The sequence below is a fragment of the Garra rufa genome, chromosome 13 (genome assembly GCF_049309525.1).
Source record: "Garra rufa chromosome 13, GarRuf1.0, whole genome shotgun sequence".
NCBI classification, from domain to species: Eukaryota; Metazoa; Chordata; class Actinopteri; order Cypriniformes; family Cyprinidae; genus Garra; species Garra rufa.
This window is the reverse complement of record NC_133373.1, coordinates 41,051,509-41,072,167: the sequence shown is the minus strand read 5'-3', so window position 1 is coordinate 41,072,167 and position 20,659 is coordinate 41,051,509. Positions and strand designations below refer to the sequence as shown.

The 20,659-nt window shown below is 35.6% G+C and overlaps 1 protein-coding gene across 2 annotated transcripts; it reads left to right on the top strand.

The window, feature by feature from the left end:
• The first annotated feature begins 15,014 nt into the window (after window positions 1-15,014).
• vgll2a (vestigial-like family member 2a) lies at window positions 15,015-19,956 on the top strand. 2 transcript variants are annotated; one of them, XM_073817079.1, is made up of 4 exons: window positions 15,015-15,203; window positions 15,910-16,183; window positions 17,461-17,931; window positions 19,091-19,956. In XM_073817079.1, exons 1-4 carry the CDS (start codon window positions 15,120-15,122, stop codon window positions 19,132-19,134), a joined length of 873 nt encoding a protein of 290 aa, XP_073673180.1. In that variant the 5' UTR covers window positions 15,015-15,119; the 3' UTR covers window positions 19,135-19,956. The 2 variants fall into 2 exon arrangements, with proteins under 2 accessions (XP_073673180.1, XP_073673179.1); XM_073817078.1 differs by having other exon boundaries at window positions 15,910-16,201.
• Window positions 19,957-20,659: the final 703 nt, after the last annotated feature.

The following is a 20,659-nucleotide window of genomic DNA, read 5'->3' as shown; positions in this document are numbered from 1 at the left end:
CAAACCTGCATGTCTAATGTCTCATTTCTAATGTTCACTTTGACAAAATTAGATTTCATCAGGAAATGCAACATGAAATCAAAAATGTGCTCATCAACCTTTTCAACTGAATTAAATTTTGCTATGATTCAAAGTCATTTCTTAAAATATGAAATTGGGGGGAAAGAAAAACAATGGAAAATACAATACAGAGGAAAACATTTTAGGATTTTTCTCCATATAGTGGACTTCTATGGTGCCCCCGAGTTTGAACTTCCAAAATGCAGTTTAAAGGATAACTATTGCCAAAATGCAACCTGGGCTGTTTTTTTTTTTTTTTTACTGTAAACGAGACAAACTTTACAGCATAATTACGACAAAGGAGCCGTTTTTGAGATTGACCGTGATTTTGTTTTGTGGTCAATGGCCAGTGAATGGGAGTACTAGGGGCATAACTTTGAGCGCATCAAAATCGATATTTTTACAACACTAAGAAGGCTCGACACACCATGAAACTTTGCTCGAAGTATCGCCTGGGTCTCTACACATGAACTCCAGCATTGAGAACATTGTTTGTGTACACAGAGTTTACTAAAAAGAAGGTTTTGAACAGCTCACTTACACTGTTTGGGTTTCATACAATTTAACCTCAAATGCTCATCTTGCATAGCTCTGCATGTTTAGTATTCTGGTTCAAGACAGTTAGGATATGTCAAAAAACTCCCATCATATTTTCTCCTCCAACTACAAAATTGTCCTACATTGCTGCAGAAGTACCCACCAAGTGTTTACAAAGTGAACGTGCAAAGAAGGTCAAATGCCCTTTACAAAAAAAGGTAAAACAGCATTGTAGGATGATTATGAAGTTGGACGAGAAAATATGATGGGAGTTTTTTGACCTACCCTAATTGTCTTGAACCGGAATACACAGTGTGCACGAAGAGCTAGACAAGATGAGCATTTGAGGTTAAACAGCATATAAATTGTATGTAGAAAATAACCAATCGTTTCGCTAGATAAGACACTTTTTCCTCCGCTGGGATCATTTAGACAAGAATGTCTCAGACTGAGTGATTGAGGTGTTCTGTTGTTGGATGTAATAATGAACATAGCAGTAGTTATTTACTCCCGAGCTGCTGATCCTGATGCAGCTTCACCCACAGCAGAAGTGAGTATAAGGGGTTTTTATGCATCTTTGCAAACAGCCTTTCTTAATAATGTGCTTGTTGGCAAGTTTTGCCGCTAAACGCAGCTAAAGTAAACATTACGACTCATAATCCCACATCAGAAAGGGGAGAGGCGAGCAGAGCTCATTTGCATTTAAAGGGACCATGCAATAATATGAGTTGATGTTTTGCAGAGCTGATTTCGACAAGGTAAAAGGGTGTTTTATTACACTACTGTCACGTATTGGTCGTCTTGTCATCATTAACTCTTGCACTACACATCATGGACTTCATTCCCCACAAGCCACTGCACTAATCACTGCATTCACCTGCTCCTTGTTTCTCACTGCACTGATTACCGCTCACAGCTGCACCTCATCACACTGACTGCATTTAAGCTTCTCACACACACAGCCACCTTGTGAAGTCTTATTGTTCCGTATGGTCTTTATTTCCGAGCGTTTATTCCCGAGTTTGTTTTCCCTGTGTTTTGATTCCTGGACTCCTCCCCGTGTTTGATTCTCGCTGCCAGCCCCGACCTTTCTGCCTGTTTTTTGACGACGATTTCTGCCTGCCCCTTTGTGTTTGTTTTGTTGAATAAATGCTGCAAATGGATCCGAACGTCTCTGACCCTCCTTGTGACAACTACTATTGCGAATTTTTAACCAAAGTATATTATAGACTTTTCATTAAGACCCTAAAGATTGTGGAAAATGGGCACTCGATGACCCCTTTAAATGAAAGCTGTTTTTTGACATTTTTTTGATCATAAAAGATTCTTGAATCTTCCTGATTATTTAATCACCACTATCTCATCGAAAGCGTTCATGTCTTTCTTTCTTCAGTCAAAAAGAAATGAAGGTTTTTGAGGAAAACATTCCAGGACTTTTCTCCATATCGTGGACTTCAGTGGGGATTAACAGGTTGAAGGTCCAAATTGCAGCTTCAAAGGGCTCTACACAATCCAAGCCGAGGAGTAAGGTTCTTATCTAGTAAAACGATTGGTCATTTTCCTAAAAAAAATAAAAATTTACATAGTTTTTAACCACTAACAGTAGCTCTCCGTCCAAGACTTCACGCCTAAACAGTCACGTTGGAAAGGTCACGTGTGGTGCAGGCGATGTACTATCGACTCAACGTTTATAAAGTATACGTGCAAAAAAAGTCAAGTGCCCTTTACAAAAAAAGGTAAAACAACGATATCGAACAATATTGAAGTTTTAGGAGAAAATGAGATGGAGTTTTTCGCCCTACCTCACCTTTTTGAACCAAAGTACACAGATGAAGAACTAACCACACGTGACATTTCCAGCATGACTACATAATGTGTGCAGACGTAGATGTGCATCGCACAGCATTTGTGGTTAAAAAGTACATACATTTTTATTTTTTTAGTAAATGACCAATTGTTTTGCTAGGTAAGATCCTTATTCCTCAACTGGGATTGTGTAGAGTCCTTTGATGCTGCATTAAAACTGCAATTTGCACCTTCAACCTGTTGATCCTCATTGAAATCCACTATATGGAGACAAATCCTGGAATGTTTTCCTCAAAAACCTTAATTTCTTTTTAACTTAAGAAAGAAAGACATGAACATCTTGGATGACATGTGGGTGTGTAAATTACCAGGAAATTTAAATTCAAGAGTGAACTAAACCTTTTAGCAACAAATAAGCATATTAGAATAATTTCAGAAAAAAATCACGTGACACTGAAGACTAGAGTAATGATGCTGAAAATTCAGCTTTGACATTGCAAATATTAATTTATTTCACAATGCTAATGTTATTTTGAATAAATTAAATCCAGCCTTGGTGAGCAGAAGAGACTTTTTTCAAAAACATTTAAAAAATCTTACTGATCCCTAACTTTTGGAAGGCAGTGTATATTTTCTTTTTTAATTTTATCATTTTTACTGCCTTTAAAATATATAAGTCGTCATGATTTAACAAAGAATAACTGGGATGAAGTGCAAAGATACTTTTTTTCCCTTCCAGGTGTCAGTAGTTCCCCTGCTGTCTGTGGTCCCTCAGAGGCTGTTTTTGTGCATCCAAATTGTGTATCCCATTCTCCCCATGTCTGTCATGCACCTTGTTTCCAAGTATGGCCAGTATGAGGGAACTGTCACTGGGGGTCTTTGTGGGAAATTAATGGCGACAGAGAAGGGCAAAAAAGACAGGACAGCTGCCTCTGTCACCACCGGGGTCAGACTGCAGGCACTGGGTGACTTTAGATGCTCCTGCGGTATGTACCTTACACTTGTTTTTCTGCTAATCTGATTTCGCTGTCATCAGCTGTCTCTCATCGTTTCACATTATTCGTCTGCTTGGGCCCACCTATAAAACACACAAACAAACACATATGCACACATAGTTAATAAAATGTTTTGAAAGCAACTTCCAATTATTAAATTGGAAACTGGCTAAACTGAAGCAATATGGTTACTCTGTTGTGGCCTTTAAAATTACCATATAGACCAATTAATTTAATTTTCTAGATGTGAGCAGAATGTATAGTCCACAAGAGAAAATAATTGTTGATTTTTTAAAACTGACCCCGTTCAAAAGTTGACATAGACTTGAATCTTAATACTGTGTTGTTAACTGAATGATCCAGATCTGTGTTTTTTTGTTTAGTGATAGTTGTTCATGAGTCCCTTGTTTGTCCTGAACAGTTAAACTGCCTGCTGTTCTTCTGAAAAATCCTTCAGGTCCCATAAGTTATATGGTTTTTCAGCATGTTTGTGTATTTGAACCCTTTCCAACAATGACTGTATGATTTTAAGATTCATCTTTTCACACTGAGGACAACTGTGGGACTCATATGCAACTATTAAATAAGGTTGATGCTTCAGAACAAAAAACGATGCATTAAGATCCAGGGGGTGAAAACTTTTTTTTGAATTTGAAGATCAGGGTATATTTAACTTATTTTGTATTATAGAAAACATGTAAGTATCTTCTGAAGCTTTTGAAGGGCAGTACTAAATGTAAAAAAAAATGATAGGTAAAAAAAAAAAAAAACATCTTCTTTCTGTTCAAAAGTTTTCACCCTCTTAACACATTGTATTTTCTTTCTGGAGCATCATTGAGTGTTTTAACCTTCTGCAATAGCTTCATATGAGTCCCTCAGTTGTCCTCAGTGTGAAAAGATGGATCTCAAAAACATATAGTCATTGCTGGAAAAGGTTCAAATACACAAAAATGCTGAAAAAACAAATAACGTATGGGACCTGAAGGATTTTTCTGAAGAACAACAGGCAGTTTAACTGTTCGGGATTTATTAAAAACTATCACTAAACAAAAAAGACAGCTGTGGATAATTCAGGTAACAACACAGTATTATGAATCAAGTGTATGTAAACTTTTGAACGTGTCATTATTTTCTCTTGTGGACTATGCGTAAAAGTCTTTTACATAAAATCTCTCACTCAGATCACTGCTAAATAAAAGACAACATGCATTTTGTATGATCCCTCTTATTTTGGTACATTAATTACCATTTTGTAGATTCTGCAAGATGTATGCAAACTTTTGTCTTCAATTGTATGTGTATTAGAGAAATCTGACATTCACAAATCTTGAAACAGCAAAATAATTGTTCCCATTCTTTTTCTTATAAATTACCTCTCAAAAGCTAGTTAAATGCTTATCATTAGATTTCTTTTAAAATGATAATTTATTGTTAAATAAATGCGCTTTATTTTCTTGCAGAGATGTGTGCTGTCCCACAGTCCTAATGGCCTCTTATAAATAAGACGTAGAAACAAAAACTTCAATAGAGGGCTCAGAGACCAAGGACACATCTGCCCATGTGGTCTGCAGAGGCACAATCAAATCATGTTATATTGTGTTGCATTGTCCACCGGCTGCCCTAATCGCCCCAGCGGAGCTGAAAAACACAAAGATAGTGCTTCGTTTGTCAGCGAACCCATTTGATCCCTCACGCACATACGCACGTGCTAGTTGTCTCTCCGGTGAGTTTCAATCAACCAACACTGATAATGTTTTAGGACCCCATTCATGACTTCATCCCGCACAAAAAGCTTTGGCCTAAGGGTGTCCTCCACTACCCAGAACCCCACATACAGCCCCCCGCTCCCCTCGCTCTCAGCTGTCTCCCGAATCATAGGACCCAATGATGATGGACGGCACATGACCATGACACCGCACCCTAGCGCTCCGCTATCCTCACCGTCACACGCCTTTGTTGGAAGAGAGCGTGTGTTGTTACAAGCGGGCCACCCTAATTTTAACCGCTAATGGGCCCGGCCCTGCCTGGATCCAAGTCTCTGCCAGAAATAGCCCACCGACTGACAGTCATGGGTTTGACGAGGAGCCAGGACTGAAGCCAAAACACATTCAAGCCGGGTGGAATTTCTTGCCCCTGTGAAAATGCAGCACTAATATCTTCCTCCTTGATTTTTTGTTCCTTCACGTCGCAGTTGCCCTGCTTGTGATCTGTCCAGCTTAATTTGGAACCCTTCAGTTGAATAGATTGGGAAGTGAATTGGAGTAAAAATAGTTCATTTCCGATAAGAAAAGCTTTTCTTTGCCATTGCATATTGATTTGCATTTACTTTAGTTCATGAATGTCATTCAGCAAATAAGCATGCAAAGCATTTGGTTAAATTGTGTGATAATTTAACACATTTGGTGCTGCTGTTGTTCTCTCAGTTAAGGCTATGTGATATATCAAAGATAAAATGAGTATTGATAATAAATATGTCGGTTTGAAGCGCAGAATTGTGATCAGTGACACATGCAACTTATGACAACAGTATTTTCAGTGTCTCTGAACGGTTTGGTTAATTTACTGTGAATCAAGCTATTATGAAATGCTGATTTTTAATAAAATAATTTAATTTTATAGTATAAAATACACATTAATTAATTAATTAATTAATTAATTAATTAAACCATGGAAATTTTATTTTTACAGTACAACAGTATTATTAGAATATATATATATAATTTTTTTATATTAATTTTTTTTTTAAATAAAATAATTTTATTTTATAGCATAAAAATACACATATTGATTACATATTAGTTTCTTCATTTATAAACATTAAACCATTGAAATTTGATCATTACAGTACAACAGTATTATTAGAATATATTTATTTATATTGAAAAAGGCCAGAAAATTTCTGAAAAATTCTGGAAAGTTTCTGGAATTTTTCCACCTCTTTGTAACAAAATTTTTAATATATTTATTTAACAAAAAAAACACAATAAAATAATTGTTAATTGCAATTCTACAATAATAATTAGTCTTAAAGTTTACAGTCATAACAAATGGGTCAAAAACAGTGGGAATGTGGCCTATGAAAATTCAAGAGCTAAGAGATTTTTAAAATCTTGAGCTAAAGATGTTTGTTTACATTTTTCCCAAATCATTTAGCAATAGAAGGTGGTTTGCACCTAAAGAAGAAGTTCACTTCCAGAACAAAAATTTACAGATAATTTACTCACCCCCTTGTCACCCAAGATGTTCATGTATTTCTCTCTTTAGTCGTAAAGAAATTATGTTTTTTGAGGAAAAAAATTTTAATGGTGCCTTCGGGTTTGAACTTCCAAAATGCAGTTTAAATGCAGCTTCAAAGGGCTAAAAACAATCCCAGCCGATGAAGAAGTGTCTTATCTTGCGAAACGATCAGTTATTTTCTAAAAGAATTGACAATTTATATACTTTTTAACCTCAATAGTGTTAGGGTAGGTTGAAAAATACCCATCTTATTTTCTTCCTCAACTTAAAAATTGTTCTACATCTCTGCAGAAATACTGACCCAGTGAACATGCAAATAAGATCAAACGCCCTTTACTAAAAAAGGAAAAACAGCGATGTAGGAGGATTTTAAAGTTGGAGAAGAAAATGAGATGGGAGTTTTTCGACCGGTTGAAGGTCCAAACTGCAGTTTCAGTGCAGCTTCAAAGTGCTCTACACGAGCCCAGCTGAGGAATAAAAAAAAAATGTATATTTATTATTCTACATAAATAAATATTTATGTAGTTTTTAACCACAAATGCTTGTCTTGCACTATAGCTCTGCGATGCTAATCACATTGGAAAGATCAAGCAGTTTTTCATTTGTGTACTCCGGTTCAAAAAGGTAGGGTAGGGCAACATTGTTGATTTACCTTTTTTTGTAAAGGCCGTTTAACGTTATTTGCATGTTTGCTTTGTGAACACTGGGTCGGTTACTTCCACCTACGTAACCCATGACCTTTCCAACATGACTGCGTAATGCATGAAGTCAGGCTAGTGCAAGATGAGCCTTTGTGGTATTTGTATGTTTTTGTTTTTTTTTGAAAATGACTAATAGTTTCGTTAGATAAGACTCTTATTCCTCGGCTGGGATCGTGTAGAGCCTTTCAAAGTACTATGTACTGAAGTCCACTATATGGAAAAAAAAAATCCTGGAATGTTTTCTTCAAAAATCTTAATTTCATTTCAACTGAAGAAAGAAAGTCATGAACATCTTGGATGACATAGGGGTATTTTAATTATCAGGACATTTTTATACTGGAAGTAAACATACACAAGCAAATCAGATGTTAGTACAAAGGATAACCAAAAGCTGTAACATTTGAATAATGAAAATTGTGTCAAAAATTATATTCTGCAGGTACTTACACAATCATAAAACAACCTTGTGCTTGCAGAGGCTGCAAAGTTTTAAATGATTTCTTTTCATGTTTCAATTGTAACATCTCTTTATAGCCCTTATGAGACAACACTCAAAAGTTCTTCCAAATAGGTAACCAGAGAAAAACGCACTTTCTTCCATGAAATGGTCTATTTTAAAGTCTAGTCCAAACAAGCATCTCAGACATACTAGCTAATTGGATGTTGGTGCTCGTATACAGAGCAATTTTTAACGCATTGTCCAGGAGAACATCATTTTTTTTTCCAATAACAAAAAACACTTGAAAATGAAAACGTCTTCCTGAGCATTAGTCCAAGTACCCCAAGACATCATCCTCAGATGAACTGTACCACATGTTGAACATTTTCCAAATTGGTCATTGCTTATCTAAAGGGTCAAACCTGAGGTTTCCTTGATGATTTCTTTAATAGAGGTTTAGGTTCCTTGCCAATTCTTCATTGTGATCACAAATAAACAAAGGAACCAAACCGATGTGGTGCATATGTGGTTTGACAGTGCACACAGGAGATTTCAAATTGATTGGTGTGGCAGTTCTTCTACAGAAGCACATTAACACTTCGAAAGTCCCTGAACTTTCAAGGTCTTCGCTGCGGAAACTCTACATTAGTCCTTTCTGCACCAGTTAGGATGGCCAAATAGCTCCACCAAACGATTGGGTTATTCAAACATCAATTTAAATAGCTGGCCTTGCGATTCTTAACAGTAAGAATAACTTAAAAAAAATGAATTGAAATTGCATTTAACAAAACATAATGACACTTGTATGGGCTATTGAGTTTGATATTTGAATGTCTGGGCAGTGGCTTATTTTTAACAATGAGGCAGGAGAAAGTGTTTTCTGAAAGGACGTTTTAACACTGCCCAAACGGAATAATAGAAGAACTTGGCAAGGATAAATAATCCGTTTCTGTAATTAAAAGTTGACCGTGAATGAAAAAAGTAATTAAAAACCATCCGTGCTGAATTTTGGCACATATCTGTTTCAAGTTAATATGCAGAGTTGATGTAGTTTTTTCATTTCATCTCTGAATAGAGAGAATTCTGTCTTGTCTTATGCACATATTATTGCAATAACCAACCTCTGCATTGCCATTTCAAAGGGTTTTAAGTGACTCCGTCCAAATACAGATGTAGCAAACATCAAAAGGCCATTTATTTACACATTTACCAGGAATCAAATCTCAAACATTCCAGCCACATAAAATGTTCTCTATAGCTTTTCAGGAGTAAACTGAAATATTTTGTTTATAAAACACTTAACGGTGGTTATTTTATAATGTACAACATATTTTAAATTCAATATACAGCAGAAATATAATTTACTGGCCCAAGGCCTCTTTAACAACCCGACCTGTGAGGGCCATGATGAGCGTGTCTAAAGCCCAGCTTTCTGGAGGGGACGACTGAATGGAGACACTGTGTGGATCTGCGAGTTCACTGACACTTGAATGGCCCCGGGAGCCAAATTCACAGCTGACGCTGTGCTCTCAGTGAGTGAAGAGTTGATCCAGAGAGCGTGGATTTCCACATTTCCTCTTCAGTCTGGGTCACCACTTCATCACTGCCCAAAAACAGCAACAGGTGTGTCACGCGCTTCTACTTGCATGACTACAGTTCACCCTAAAAACATCCGTTGTCCCTGGATATATCCACCTACCTTCCTAACTATTTATTTAATCCAGCAAATGCATTTTCAATATGAATGGGCACGACCATTTGTAAATTTTATGGGTCAGGCTTCCGGTCTCATCCACATCCAGATTTTTTTAACAATATAAAACAGTTGTTTTGCTGCTTGATATTGCAAATATATGTGTCTTACCATGTTGTTTTAACATATGATCTTAATTATAAACACACTGATTTGTAGTACAAACTGTTTTACTGTTAACTGCACGTTGTAATTCTTATTTATTTATAATGACCCGGAAGTCTCACTCTTAGACGTAATTCCGTGTTGAAGAAAAAGGTTGATATTCCCGAACATACTACAGTGTAATTTAACCGTTTTTTTTTTCTCTAACAAACAAAACAAATGTTCTAAATAAGTAGGCCTACAATTAATATCTTAATACACTTGTAAATACAGTACTTACTATTCCTTAACGTCCGTGTCTTCAAGGAATAACTTCCACATGTCAGGTTTTGTTTACTCTCTATTTGTTTCATGAAAGCTTAGAATTTGTATATAATACTCGTTGAATGTACGGCTGTTTGTTTTTATTCTTTGAAAGTATGCATATTCGGACGTGAGGCAGGTGTAGCCAACTATTACCGAGTATGAAATTCATAACACAGATGTCTTATTAACGTCAATGATTTGGTACAAACAGCATTTTGCAAATTCAAAATATTTAATTGAATCACTTTAAACTAGCCGTTTGACCGAATCGATTCAGAACTCTGATTCAATGATTCGATTGCGTCAAAAACGGAAGTATGGCATTTCATTTAAAACAGCCTGGACCCATCATAATGGTCAATTTTTAGGATTTATAAATCATCTGAAAGCTGAATAAATAAGCTTAAATAAGCTCCATTGATGTATGAATTGTTAGGATAGGACAATATTTGCCTAAGATATAACTATTTGAAAATCTGGAGTGCAAAAAAAATACTGAGAAAATCGCCTTTAAAGTTGTCCAAATTAAGTTCTTAACAATGCATATTACTAATCAAAAATTACGTTTTGATATATTTACAGTAGGATATTTGTTAAAAAAAAAAAAAAAATCTTAAGGGAACATGATCTTAAACTAAAATCTAGAATTTTGTCACATACAATGTATTTTTGGCTATTGCTAGAAATATACCCAAGCTATTTAAGACTGATTTTGTGGTCCAGGGTCACACATTTGAACAGAAAAAACAAAACAAATAAACAAACAAACAAACATTACTTGTGTTTATATTTTAGCTGTACAAAGCTGTTTTCAAAATTGTAGCTGCATTTGTTTGATAATTGGACCTATTCTAATTGAAAATATGCAGTTATATGCTTATATATATATATATATATATATATATATATATATATATATATATGTTTTTGCATAATTTTCATGATAATTGCCAAATGTAATGTATTAATAAATAACAATAAAACATTACAGTATAAACTATTACATATATATATATATAGATAATATTTCCATACATTATATGTTATATTCATATAGATATGAATAGATAGATAGGTGAAAATATATATTAGCAAACATTTTTATAAACAACATGTTAAAAGGTCTTAAAGGGATAGTTCACCTAAAAATGAAAATTCTGTCAGTAATTACTCACCCTTATATCATTCCAAACCCGTTCATCTTCGGAACACAAATTAAGACATTTTTGATGAAGTCTGAGGTTTAACCACTGATGTCACATGGACTTTTTAATGATGTTCTTACTATGTTTCTGTGCCTTGACCGTGGTAAGACCCTTACTGTCTATGGAGGGTCAGAGAGCTCTTGTGTGACATCAAAAATATCTTAATTTGTGTTCCAAAGATGAATGAAGCTCTTACGGATTTGGAACAACATGAGGTTGAGTAATTAATGACAGAATTTTCCTTTCGGGTGAACTATCCCTGTAATATAACCAGTATTTCCTAAATCTGACCTTTGCCCTCACAAGAACTATTATACAGTGAATACAACAGTAAGTTCTGCTGGTCTCCCTGCACGATCTACAAACCCTCATTGGTCTAAAATGGTTTGTCCATACGTTGGGCTGTTTCTGCGGCTGGGACAGGTGCCACTCCAGCTCTCCTAAAACAGACACTCTCTGTTTCGTGTTGCACAGCAGACCCCCCTCTTCTCTCAACAGTTGCCGTGGTCACATTGAGTGCAGCGGTTCACTTCCATGTCACAAACCCACAATTCACCAGGGCTTCTGTTGCCTCATCAGCAGCACATGGAGCTCAACTGTTCCCCTGAACACAGTCCAACTAAAATCACTTCTTGACATGGTGGCCTACACTTTTTAGCAATTCTGTCATCATTTAATTCTCCTTTAAACCTTTTTTGCTTCAGGTATTAATAAATGTGCTTATGAAGTGCAACACATGTGGGCTCTGCATAAAAATCACCATTTTGTCAAAACATTTCTACATCCTTTACTCAAGTACATGTTTACATTCCATTCTCTCTTCAACTTGCCTTGACAATGTCTTTGCACTCTCTTTCTCTCATCTCCTACCCCCCTTCTCCCTCGTTTTGGACGTACCCAGGCAGATTACCTGCAAATGCATGACTGGGGGGCCAAGGGTCCCCTCTGTCAGCAGAGGCACAAAGCCAGAAGACTCCTTTATTCTCACATATTAGAGGAAAGAGCCTATGTTGAAAACTGCGGGCTGGTTAAAGCTGTAAGTGATGTGCCCTGATCTCCCCTGATTCATTAGATGTGTTGAATGCACTGTTGTTTCAGCAGGTTAGGTCCTATTAGCTGGGTGTTAGCACTCAACATTTCCTTGTCCTTAAGCTATTTGGGTAGAAATAGAAACCTTGTCAGGTTACACAGACTAAAACCCCCATTGTTTGAGAGCTGTCACATCAGAAATGGAGAGTTATTGCACGCTGTAACTCTATCTGTGAACAGGTGTGAAAGCGCTAAACTTGAAGCGTGAACAATGAATTTGAGTTGAATTAGAAGCAATTAGTATCTTTTTATTGCCATTTTTATTGCCATATTCTCCATGCAATATCATTTATGTTTCTAGAATTTCTCTAAATATATTTTATTTTATGAAAAAATTTGTTTGTTTCAAATTATAATAAATTATAAATTATAACAAATATTTAATTTTTAAATTAATTTTTTTTTTTTTTTAATGGCTCTCTGGGAAACGGCTCTCATTAAAATTTTATTTTAATTAAAATTAAGGCTATTTATTTAAGATACAATACCAGTCAAAAGTTTGTGAACCGTAAGATTTTTAATGTTTTTTTAAAGAAGTCTCTTCTGCTCACCAAGCCTGCATTTATTTTATCCAAAGTACAGCAAAGACAGTAAAATTGTGAAATATTTTTTTAATATTTAAAATAACTGTTTTCTGTTTGAATTAAATTTTAAAATGTAATTTATTCCTGCGATCAAATCTAAATTTTCAGCATCATTACTCCAGTCTTCAGTGTCACATGATCCTTTAGAAATCATTCTGATATGCTGATTTGCTGTTCAAGAAACCTGTTTTATTATTATTATAATTTTTTTTAATGGCTCTCTGGGAAACTGCTCACATTTAATTATATTTTGATTAAAATTAAGGCTATTTATTTAAGATATACACTATCAGTCAAATGTTTGTGAACAGTAAGATTTTTAATGTTTTTTTGGCTCACCAAGCCTGCGTTAAATTGATCTAAAGTACAGCAAAAACCATACAATTTTGAAATATTTTTACTATTTAAAATAACTGTTTTCTATTTAAATTAATTTTAAAATGTAATTTATTCCTGCGATCAAAGCTAAATTTTCAGCATCATTCAGTCTTCAGTGTCACATGATCCTTCAGAAATCATTCTAATATGCTGATTTGCTGTTCAGCAACCTTTTTTTATCATTATTATTACTATTTAAAACAGTTGGGTAAATTTTTTCAGAATTCTTTGAAGAATAGAAACATCCAAAGATCAGCATTTATCTGAAATAAAAAGCTTTTGTAACAATAATTTTCCTCTCATTGAGCCCTTAGAAAATTTATGGGCATGTCTAGTACAAGAATGTACTAATCCTGGGAAAATCCAATTACAGTAAATACAGGAGTTACAACAGTGATGATCACTTTACACCTCAGATAACACTATTAGTGTTTGTTGAGAAATAACCAGAATATTTCACCTCCAGCACTCTGGACAGCGCTACTTTAGCCTAATATGTGAAAGACACCATGAAGAGAGTTATACGTGATGGAATACCAAACATTCCTGTGAAATTCCCAGTAAAATCATGATGAGCTCTAGCCACCACTTCAGCTGCTCTTCTGAAGTGTATTGGTTACTACAGCAGCAGCAGTGTCATTGTCTCAGACTGTCCAGTGTACCAGTGTTTTCTCAGTTGCAGCATATTGTTGATTTTAAGGGTCCTAATGACAGAAAAATGCCCCTTGACCCCAGCACCAATTGCGTGAAAACTATTTGACCTTCGACCTGGAAATCTAAAGAGCCCACAGGGCAACTGGGCACAGAAAACCATGGCATTTTAAATAGACCAATTGGAGCACACCTATTTAGCAATATTAGTTTGTAAGCAATCTTATTGAAATACGCTAAGCTGAAAGTTGTTTTTTGCTTTTAAAAGACAGCTAACATCATGCCTGTGACAGAAGAGACCAGAATTTGTTATTGCAGATATATATTGTAGTCACTGTCTTAGTAGATGTATATTGCATTATTAAATGTTGTGAACATGCACATACATCTAAAATAAAAACAAAATATATATTTTTATTTGTAATACCTAAATAGTTTTAATGGTTAAATGGCATTGAGCTACCTGTAGGAACGACTTACAGGGAGTTATTGGTCTCTGGTGTAGATATACGTCAAAACGCCTCGTTTCACACAGGTTCGATTCGCAGAGGAGTCGTTTATTCGAACCGATTCATTTGAGCGATTCAGACACCGATTTGCAGTTTTCTAATCACGCGAATTTAAACGTTAAACGTTGTTTTTTTTTTTTTTTTTACTAAACACCATTTTTACTTTTACTTTTTTAAAATTTTCCCCAAAATATTAAGACAACATAAAACAGAGGATAAACTATGTTTAAAATCTCAGTTAAGATGCCAGCGTAATACTGGAAGACATTTAAAATGTCTAAAGTGTTTTGAAAAAATTAAATTGACTACATTTTGACCAATTTTTGAAACATGGTTGCTGATTTAGCTAATGACCTGCTAGAAACTTGCTAGCTATCCTGTTTCAAAACACGTCTACTAGCTTAGCCTATATTGTTGTGCAATTGTCATGTTCGAAGACATTTCAACAAGTAAATATACTTCTTGAATTATTTTACTGTACGCAAGAACCTGCATACAGCGCACAAGGCTTTCTGTGAACCCTTTGGGTGATGATTCAAATGAATCGATTCATCTGTTGAGTGAACCGAATCTCTGAAGTGAATCAGACTCGTGTGTAAAGACAGAGAGTACAGAACATAAAAGCTGCTCAGTGCGCTTCAGCCGGACTCGACGCGGAGCTTCATTTTCTGTCTGTACACGTTGGGCCAGCGCTTTATTTCAAATGAAGCGTCCTCTCATTCCGCTACTAAGTTTTTATACGTGATATAACAGCTGTTTTCGCCATGAGCTGCTTGGATGTCATGTATCAAGTTTATGGTCCACCTCAACCTTATTTTGCCGCAGCATACACACCATATCATCATCAGGTATGTTAATGTTTAATTTATTAATTTATTATGCTTTTGTTGTGTGAAAATAATGTATTTTAATTTTATTTACAGCAGTTCTGTTTGTTTTGATTTTGTTTGAATTCGTGCGCGAAACTTTCTCTCATTGACTTGTTGCGCCTGTGATCTACCAAATAGTTTTACAGTTATAAAATAAGTCACACAGTTAAAAGTCAACGGAAAACATATAACTGTATTAATGACAGTTTAAGTGTTATTTTAAAGTATTAAAAACAAAATGTGTGCACATTTTTGTTAGCCTATCTGAAAATGTAGCATATCACTTTGATATACATGTATAGGCTACACATCCTGTATATTGACTATATATGATGTGATATATAAGTATATTAATTTGATTATTATCTTATTAACTACTAATCGTTCTGAAATTGTGTTTAAGCCATGTTTTTCTTACACTGTTCTTAATACACAGTACACTTTATTCTTAATAACAAGAATCTAAAAAAACTGACTTGAAAATAGATTTTCTGTACTTTATAGATATGTTATTATCTATAATCTGAATGCATATTTAGTGTAGGCAAAATACTACTGGCATCAAACATTACACACTTATGGAATACACAACTATGATTCTTTATATATGTCTGTGTATAAATAAAGTGTTTGTGAGTGTAATTTCAGAGTTGAATGTAAATTGATTTTCCCATTTTGCTTTCAGAAATTGGCATTTTACTCGAAAATGCAAGAATCCCCAGAAACAGTGAGCGGAAGCAGCTCTTCTTTTTCCAACCTCTCCGGGCCACCCATAAAAGAGGAGGACTGCGCCCGCGAGAAAGATCACCCGCCGGAGGCTGAGTACATCAGCTCTAGATGTGTGCTATTCACGTATTTCCAAGGGGACATCAGTTCGGTGGTAGATGAACATTTCAGTCGGGCTTTGAGTCAGTCCAGTAGTTACGCACCTGGATCTACAAACAGCAAAACCGCAAGAGGTACATTGTCCTGGAGAGGTGGGAATCTGATGCAACCTGCATTTTCATTTATACTATAATTCATATAAACATTTTTTTGGATAGTTTCAAGATAGATAGATACATTTTTAAAAGATAATGCAAATTTATTAAAGTAAGATATGTAGATAATTAGGACGTAATTTGTAGATTTAATTTAATAATTTAATATCTCCTTTCTTTGCATCCTTTATGATCGCACAGCTATTTGCATTTCATTTCATTGTAACTGTACAGCTATTAGTCATGAAAATGGTCACAATTTTTTAGTATTTTTTGCAAGATCCATAGATGGATTAAAAAAAAAACTAATGTGAATCCGTTAAAAAAATAGGATATACAGATAATTAGAATATATATTTTTTTTTACAGTAAGTTATAATTGCACAGCTATTAGTCATGACATTCAGGCACACTTTTATTTTTAATTTTACATTGTTTCAAGATCAGATTTTTAAAAGCTAATGCAAATTAGTTAAATTAGGATATACAGATAATTAGGACATAATGTGTACAATTAATTATGATTGCATAGCTATTATTTATTTATTTTTCACATTGTTTCAAGGTTAATAGACTTTTTTTGAACTAATGCACATTAATTAATTTAGGATATACGGTCAAACCAAAAATTATTCAGACACCAGATATAATTTTTGATATTTTTTTACTAGTAGGTACAGGACACTATAGATCATTTATGTATGTGATGACAGCAAAATAAAGTAAACTGTGACATATTATACCCAAAACCTGATAAAAATTTGGGACCAAAAATTATTCAGACACCTTGACCTGACCATGTTTTGCTTAAGTGTTTTTTCTTTAATTACTAATGCGACCTTTTTACACCACAGACTGAACAAAATTAAGCATTGCTTGGTAATTGGTCAACAAAGTATTGATAGTTGTGTAAAAATTGTCATACTAACAGTTGTCTGAATATTTGGTTGATTGTAATCCATTACATACCTTTCTCTCAAAGTTATCTGACATTATCTGACAAGATTAATTTGTTCTGACACAGTTTAACTCTGAATTCTTATATTTTATTACCATTTTTTAGACTGTAACAAATAAACTGTGATAATGTGAAAAATGTTGAAGGTGTCTGAATACATTTTTGACATAATTTTTACAAAATCAGTTTGTTGCATCTATGTTTTGTTAATCCAAATGTGTCAAATTGTTGTATATTTGAATGATCACATGCTTTGATGCATATTAACATTGAGAACATCTAAATGTTTCCCTCCCAGACGGATCATTCCCTATGAGCCAGAGAAGTTTCCCTCCCTCGTTTTGGAACAGCGCGTATCAGCCGTCGGTCACAGCATCTCTCAGCAGCGCGCTGGGTTCCTCCCACTCAGATCTTCCCTTCCCGGCGGACCCCTACTCCACCGCGTCTTTACACAGCCACCTCCACCAAGCCACCCCAGAGCCATGGCACCCCTCTCACCACCATCACCCTTACTCGCTAAGCGGAGCCATCGGCACCCAGGGGTCCGCTTACCCCCGGCCCTCCATGCACGACATGTACGGAACGCACTTTGACCCCCGTTACAGCTCTCTGCTCGTGCCCTCGGTGCGGCCGCATAGACTTCCTCCAGCAACGGTTCCCGCACCAGGAACCTCGCCGTGCGATATCAGCAAGAGCGAGCCGGGCAGCTCGGCGTGGACCGGAGCTTTTACGGCGGCGAGCTCTGATATGAGTCTGAACATGGATACAGGTGTGAACGGCATGCAATCTACATACAGCAACATCACAAAGTTTTTACTCACATGAGCTACGCTTAAAAAAATATGGGTGTCATTGCATTTGACAACAAAGGCATTTGGTTTAAAGAATATAAGGCTTTGGTGAAAGTTTTAGCTGTAAATACTAAAAAAGACGACATTTTGTGACACTTTCTGGTTGTCAGATTTACACTACCATTCAAAAGTTTTGGGGTTGTTAAGATTATGCTTTTATGTTCAGCAAGGCGGCATTTATTTATTCAAAAACTAAATAATAATAATAATGTAAAATATTATTAGAATTTAAAATAGCTTTTTCTATGTTAATACATTTTAAAATGTAATTTATTCCCGTGATGCAAAGCTGAATTTTCAGCATCATTACTCCAATCTTAAGTGTCACATGCTCCTTCAGAAATCATTTGAATAATCTTTCTGATTATTATCAAATGTGCAAGTTAAATATTTTTGTGGAGGCTGTGATAAATTTTTATCTGGTGAATAGAAAGTTCAAATTAAAAGGATTTATTTAAAAATATAAATCTTTTGTAATATTATAAATTATGTGACTTTTGATCATTTTCATGCATCCCTTCTGTGTTCATTTCTTACAAAAAAAAAAAAAAAAATCTAACCCCAAACATTTGAACAGTAGTGTAGTTAATGTGATAAACTAAATCTGTGGTTGCTTTGTCAGGACGCCTGTATGAATTTTAGGAGAACTGACATCACCTTGACATCAGTTTGAGTGCAGATAATTGTGAAGAAATTTTGTTGTGAAGATGATTTGTCTCCAAATGCCACTCAGTTTAATATTTTATGTAATGCAATGACATTTCATTTTTTTAAGTGTGACTCAAACCATCTACATAGATTTAGAGCCACCGTAGGTTCAACTCACAGCATAAAAAATCAGCGCAGTACATAATATTCAAATAATAACGTCTAAGAGCTTCTTGAAGCACATATTCAAAATTTTAAATCGAGTTATCTTCAAGGTTTTTGCTCTGCTGACATATCCGTTCCTCACTTTTCACTCTCACTCTTCAGTGCTTTTCTTTGCCTCAAGTCTTCTCACTTCTCTATATTTGCTGCTTGATTTCCCTCTCCTCATTTCTTTACCCTTTTCTTCCTTTTCCTTCTTCCTCTCAGGTCTACAGAGCCAGGATAAGAGCAAGGACTTGTACTGGTTTTAGTGCCCTGCGGCCGCTTCTTTCTCCGATCGCTTGTCTTTCTCTGGCTTTTCTGTAACAGATTCTCGTCTCACTTGCAGCTCGCCGCTACCCCCTCTGCAGCGGGACCATCCTAAGCTGAACCCTATGGATGAATGCAAAACTCTCTCTCTTGAGATAAGAGCAAATGTATGTGGTTTGACTAGCAGCTGCTCTCGCCTCTTCTTTCTCAAAGCGGACCCAAAATGAGATTTGAAAAGGACAAACGTTACTTCAGAGGGACAAAACAGGCAGAAAAGACGGAGCTTCTGACCCGAGAGCAGCATTCCCTATCGTTTCTGAAGACAGAGCGGCTATTTGAAGCCACTTGACTCTATCTATATTGCTTTCAGCACCTGTCACCGACAACTGTTGTGGAACTTAGCAGACGCACACACAACGGCACTGTGCGCCGTTTGACCGAGCAAGCGCCCTGGATTTTATTAAACAGGCGTTTTGTTGTATCTGGACACACGGCGAAAGGGAACAACTGGTTTGGCTTTTCTTTTCTTTTTTTTTTGTGAGGAGTGGTGTGGGTTCAACTGGAAGTAGATACAAACACCATTAAGCTGTACTGTATATACTTTATGTGTCTTAGTGTGCTACACGTAGGAGCAAACAGCATGACAGAAATGTTGATTCTTTCATTTGTACTTTTTTTAACAACCACTTTCAGTCACCGTCCGCCTAGGGTGACGTCTCACCACGATGTATTTGAATGTATGACATGTAATATATTACCTTTAAAAGTATTTTTCCAGTGCATTGAGGAGAATGAGGTGTTGTCTGTTTTTATCAGTTGTCTATCTTCATCCTAAAAAACAAAAATGGAAATAAAATCAGGCGATACACACTTTTTTGATGCTCTTAAGTGCTTTAGAGAAAGCTGAAACGCAATTGATTATACAAACTTGAGTGTAGTGGCATCTTTTCATACCAGACACGTCTTAAAAAAAATTCTTGCATGCTTTGGGCTCTTAAGAAGAAAACAAAAGACTATTATGAATTAGTTTGAATTTGCAACCTTCAAAACCTCAAAAGCAAGACCATCAGAGATTAAATTATTTATTTCAATATCAATTTTTCTTCATCAATATGTTCGCAACATGAGTAGGAATGTAAACATGGGCTACTTTTAATTTGTGATGTTTTGTTCACTCAGAGACAGCAATTGAAAAGGAAATGGAAAGCGGGAGAGTGAATGTTGTCACGCTGCCATTTGATCCTTTTCTTTTTGGTTGTGTTCGCTGTGAATACTGGACAGCTGTAGATTAATATTGGCTTATGACAACAGCAATGATGGACAAGAGATGTGTGGCCAGGGGTTTCTCTTGCTTAAGCGGGTAAAACAAAGGCCTCTTTTTTAAAAGCACCACTGAAGGGCGTCTTAAAGTGCTGGGGGTGTGTGAAAAACTCAAGAAGGAGTTCCATCCTGTTGGAAGATTAAGTCACATTTCAAAATGTATAACTGGCGTGAACAGTTACAACTAAGCCAACTTGGTTTTTTGTG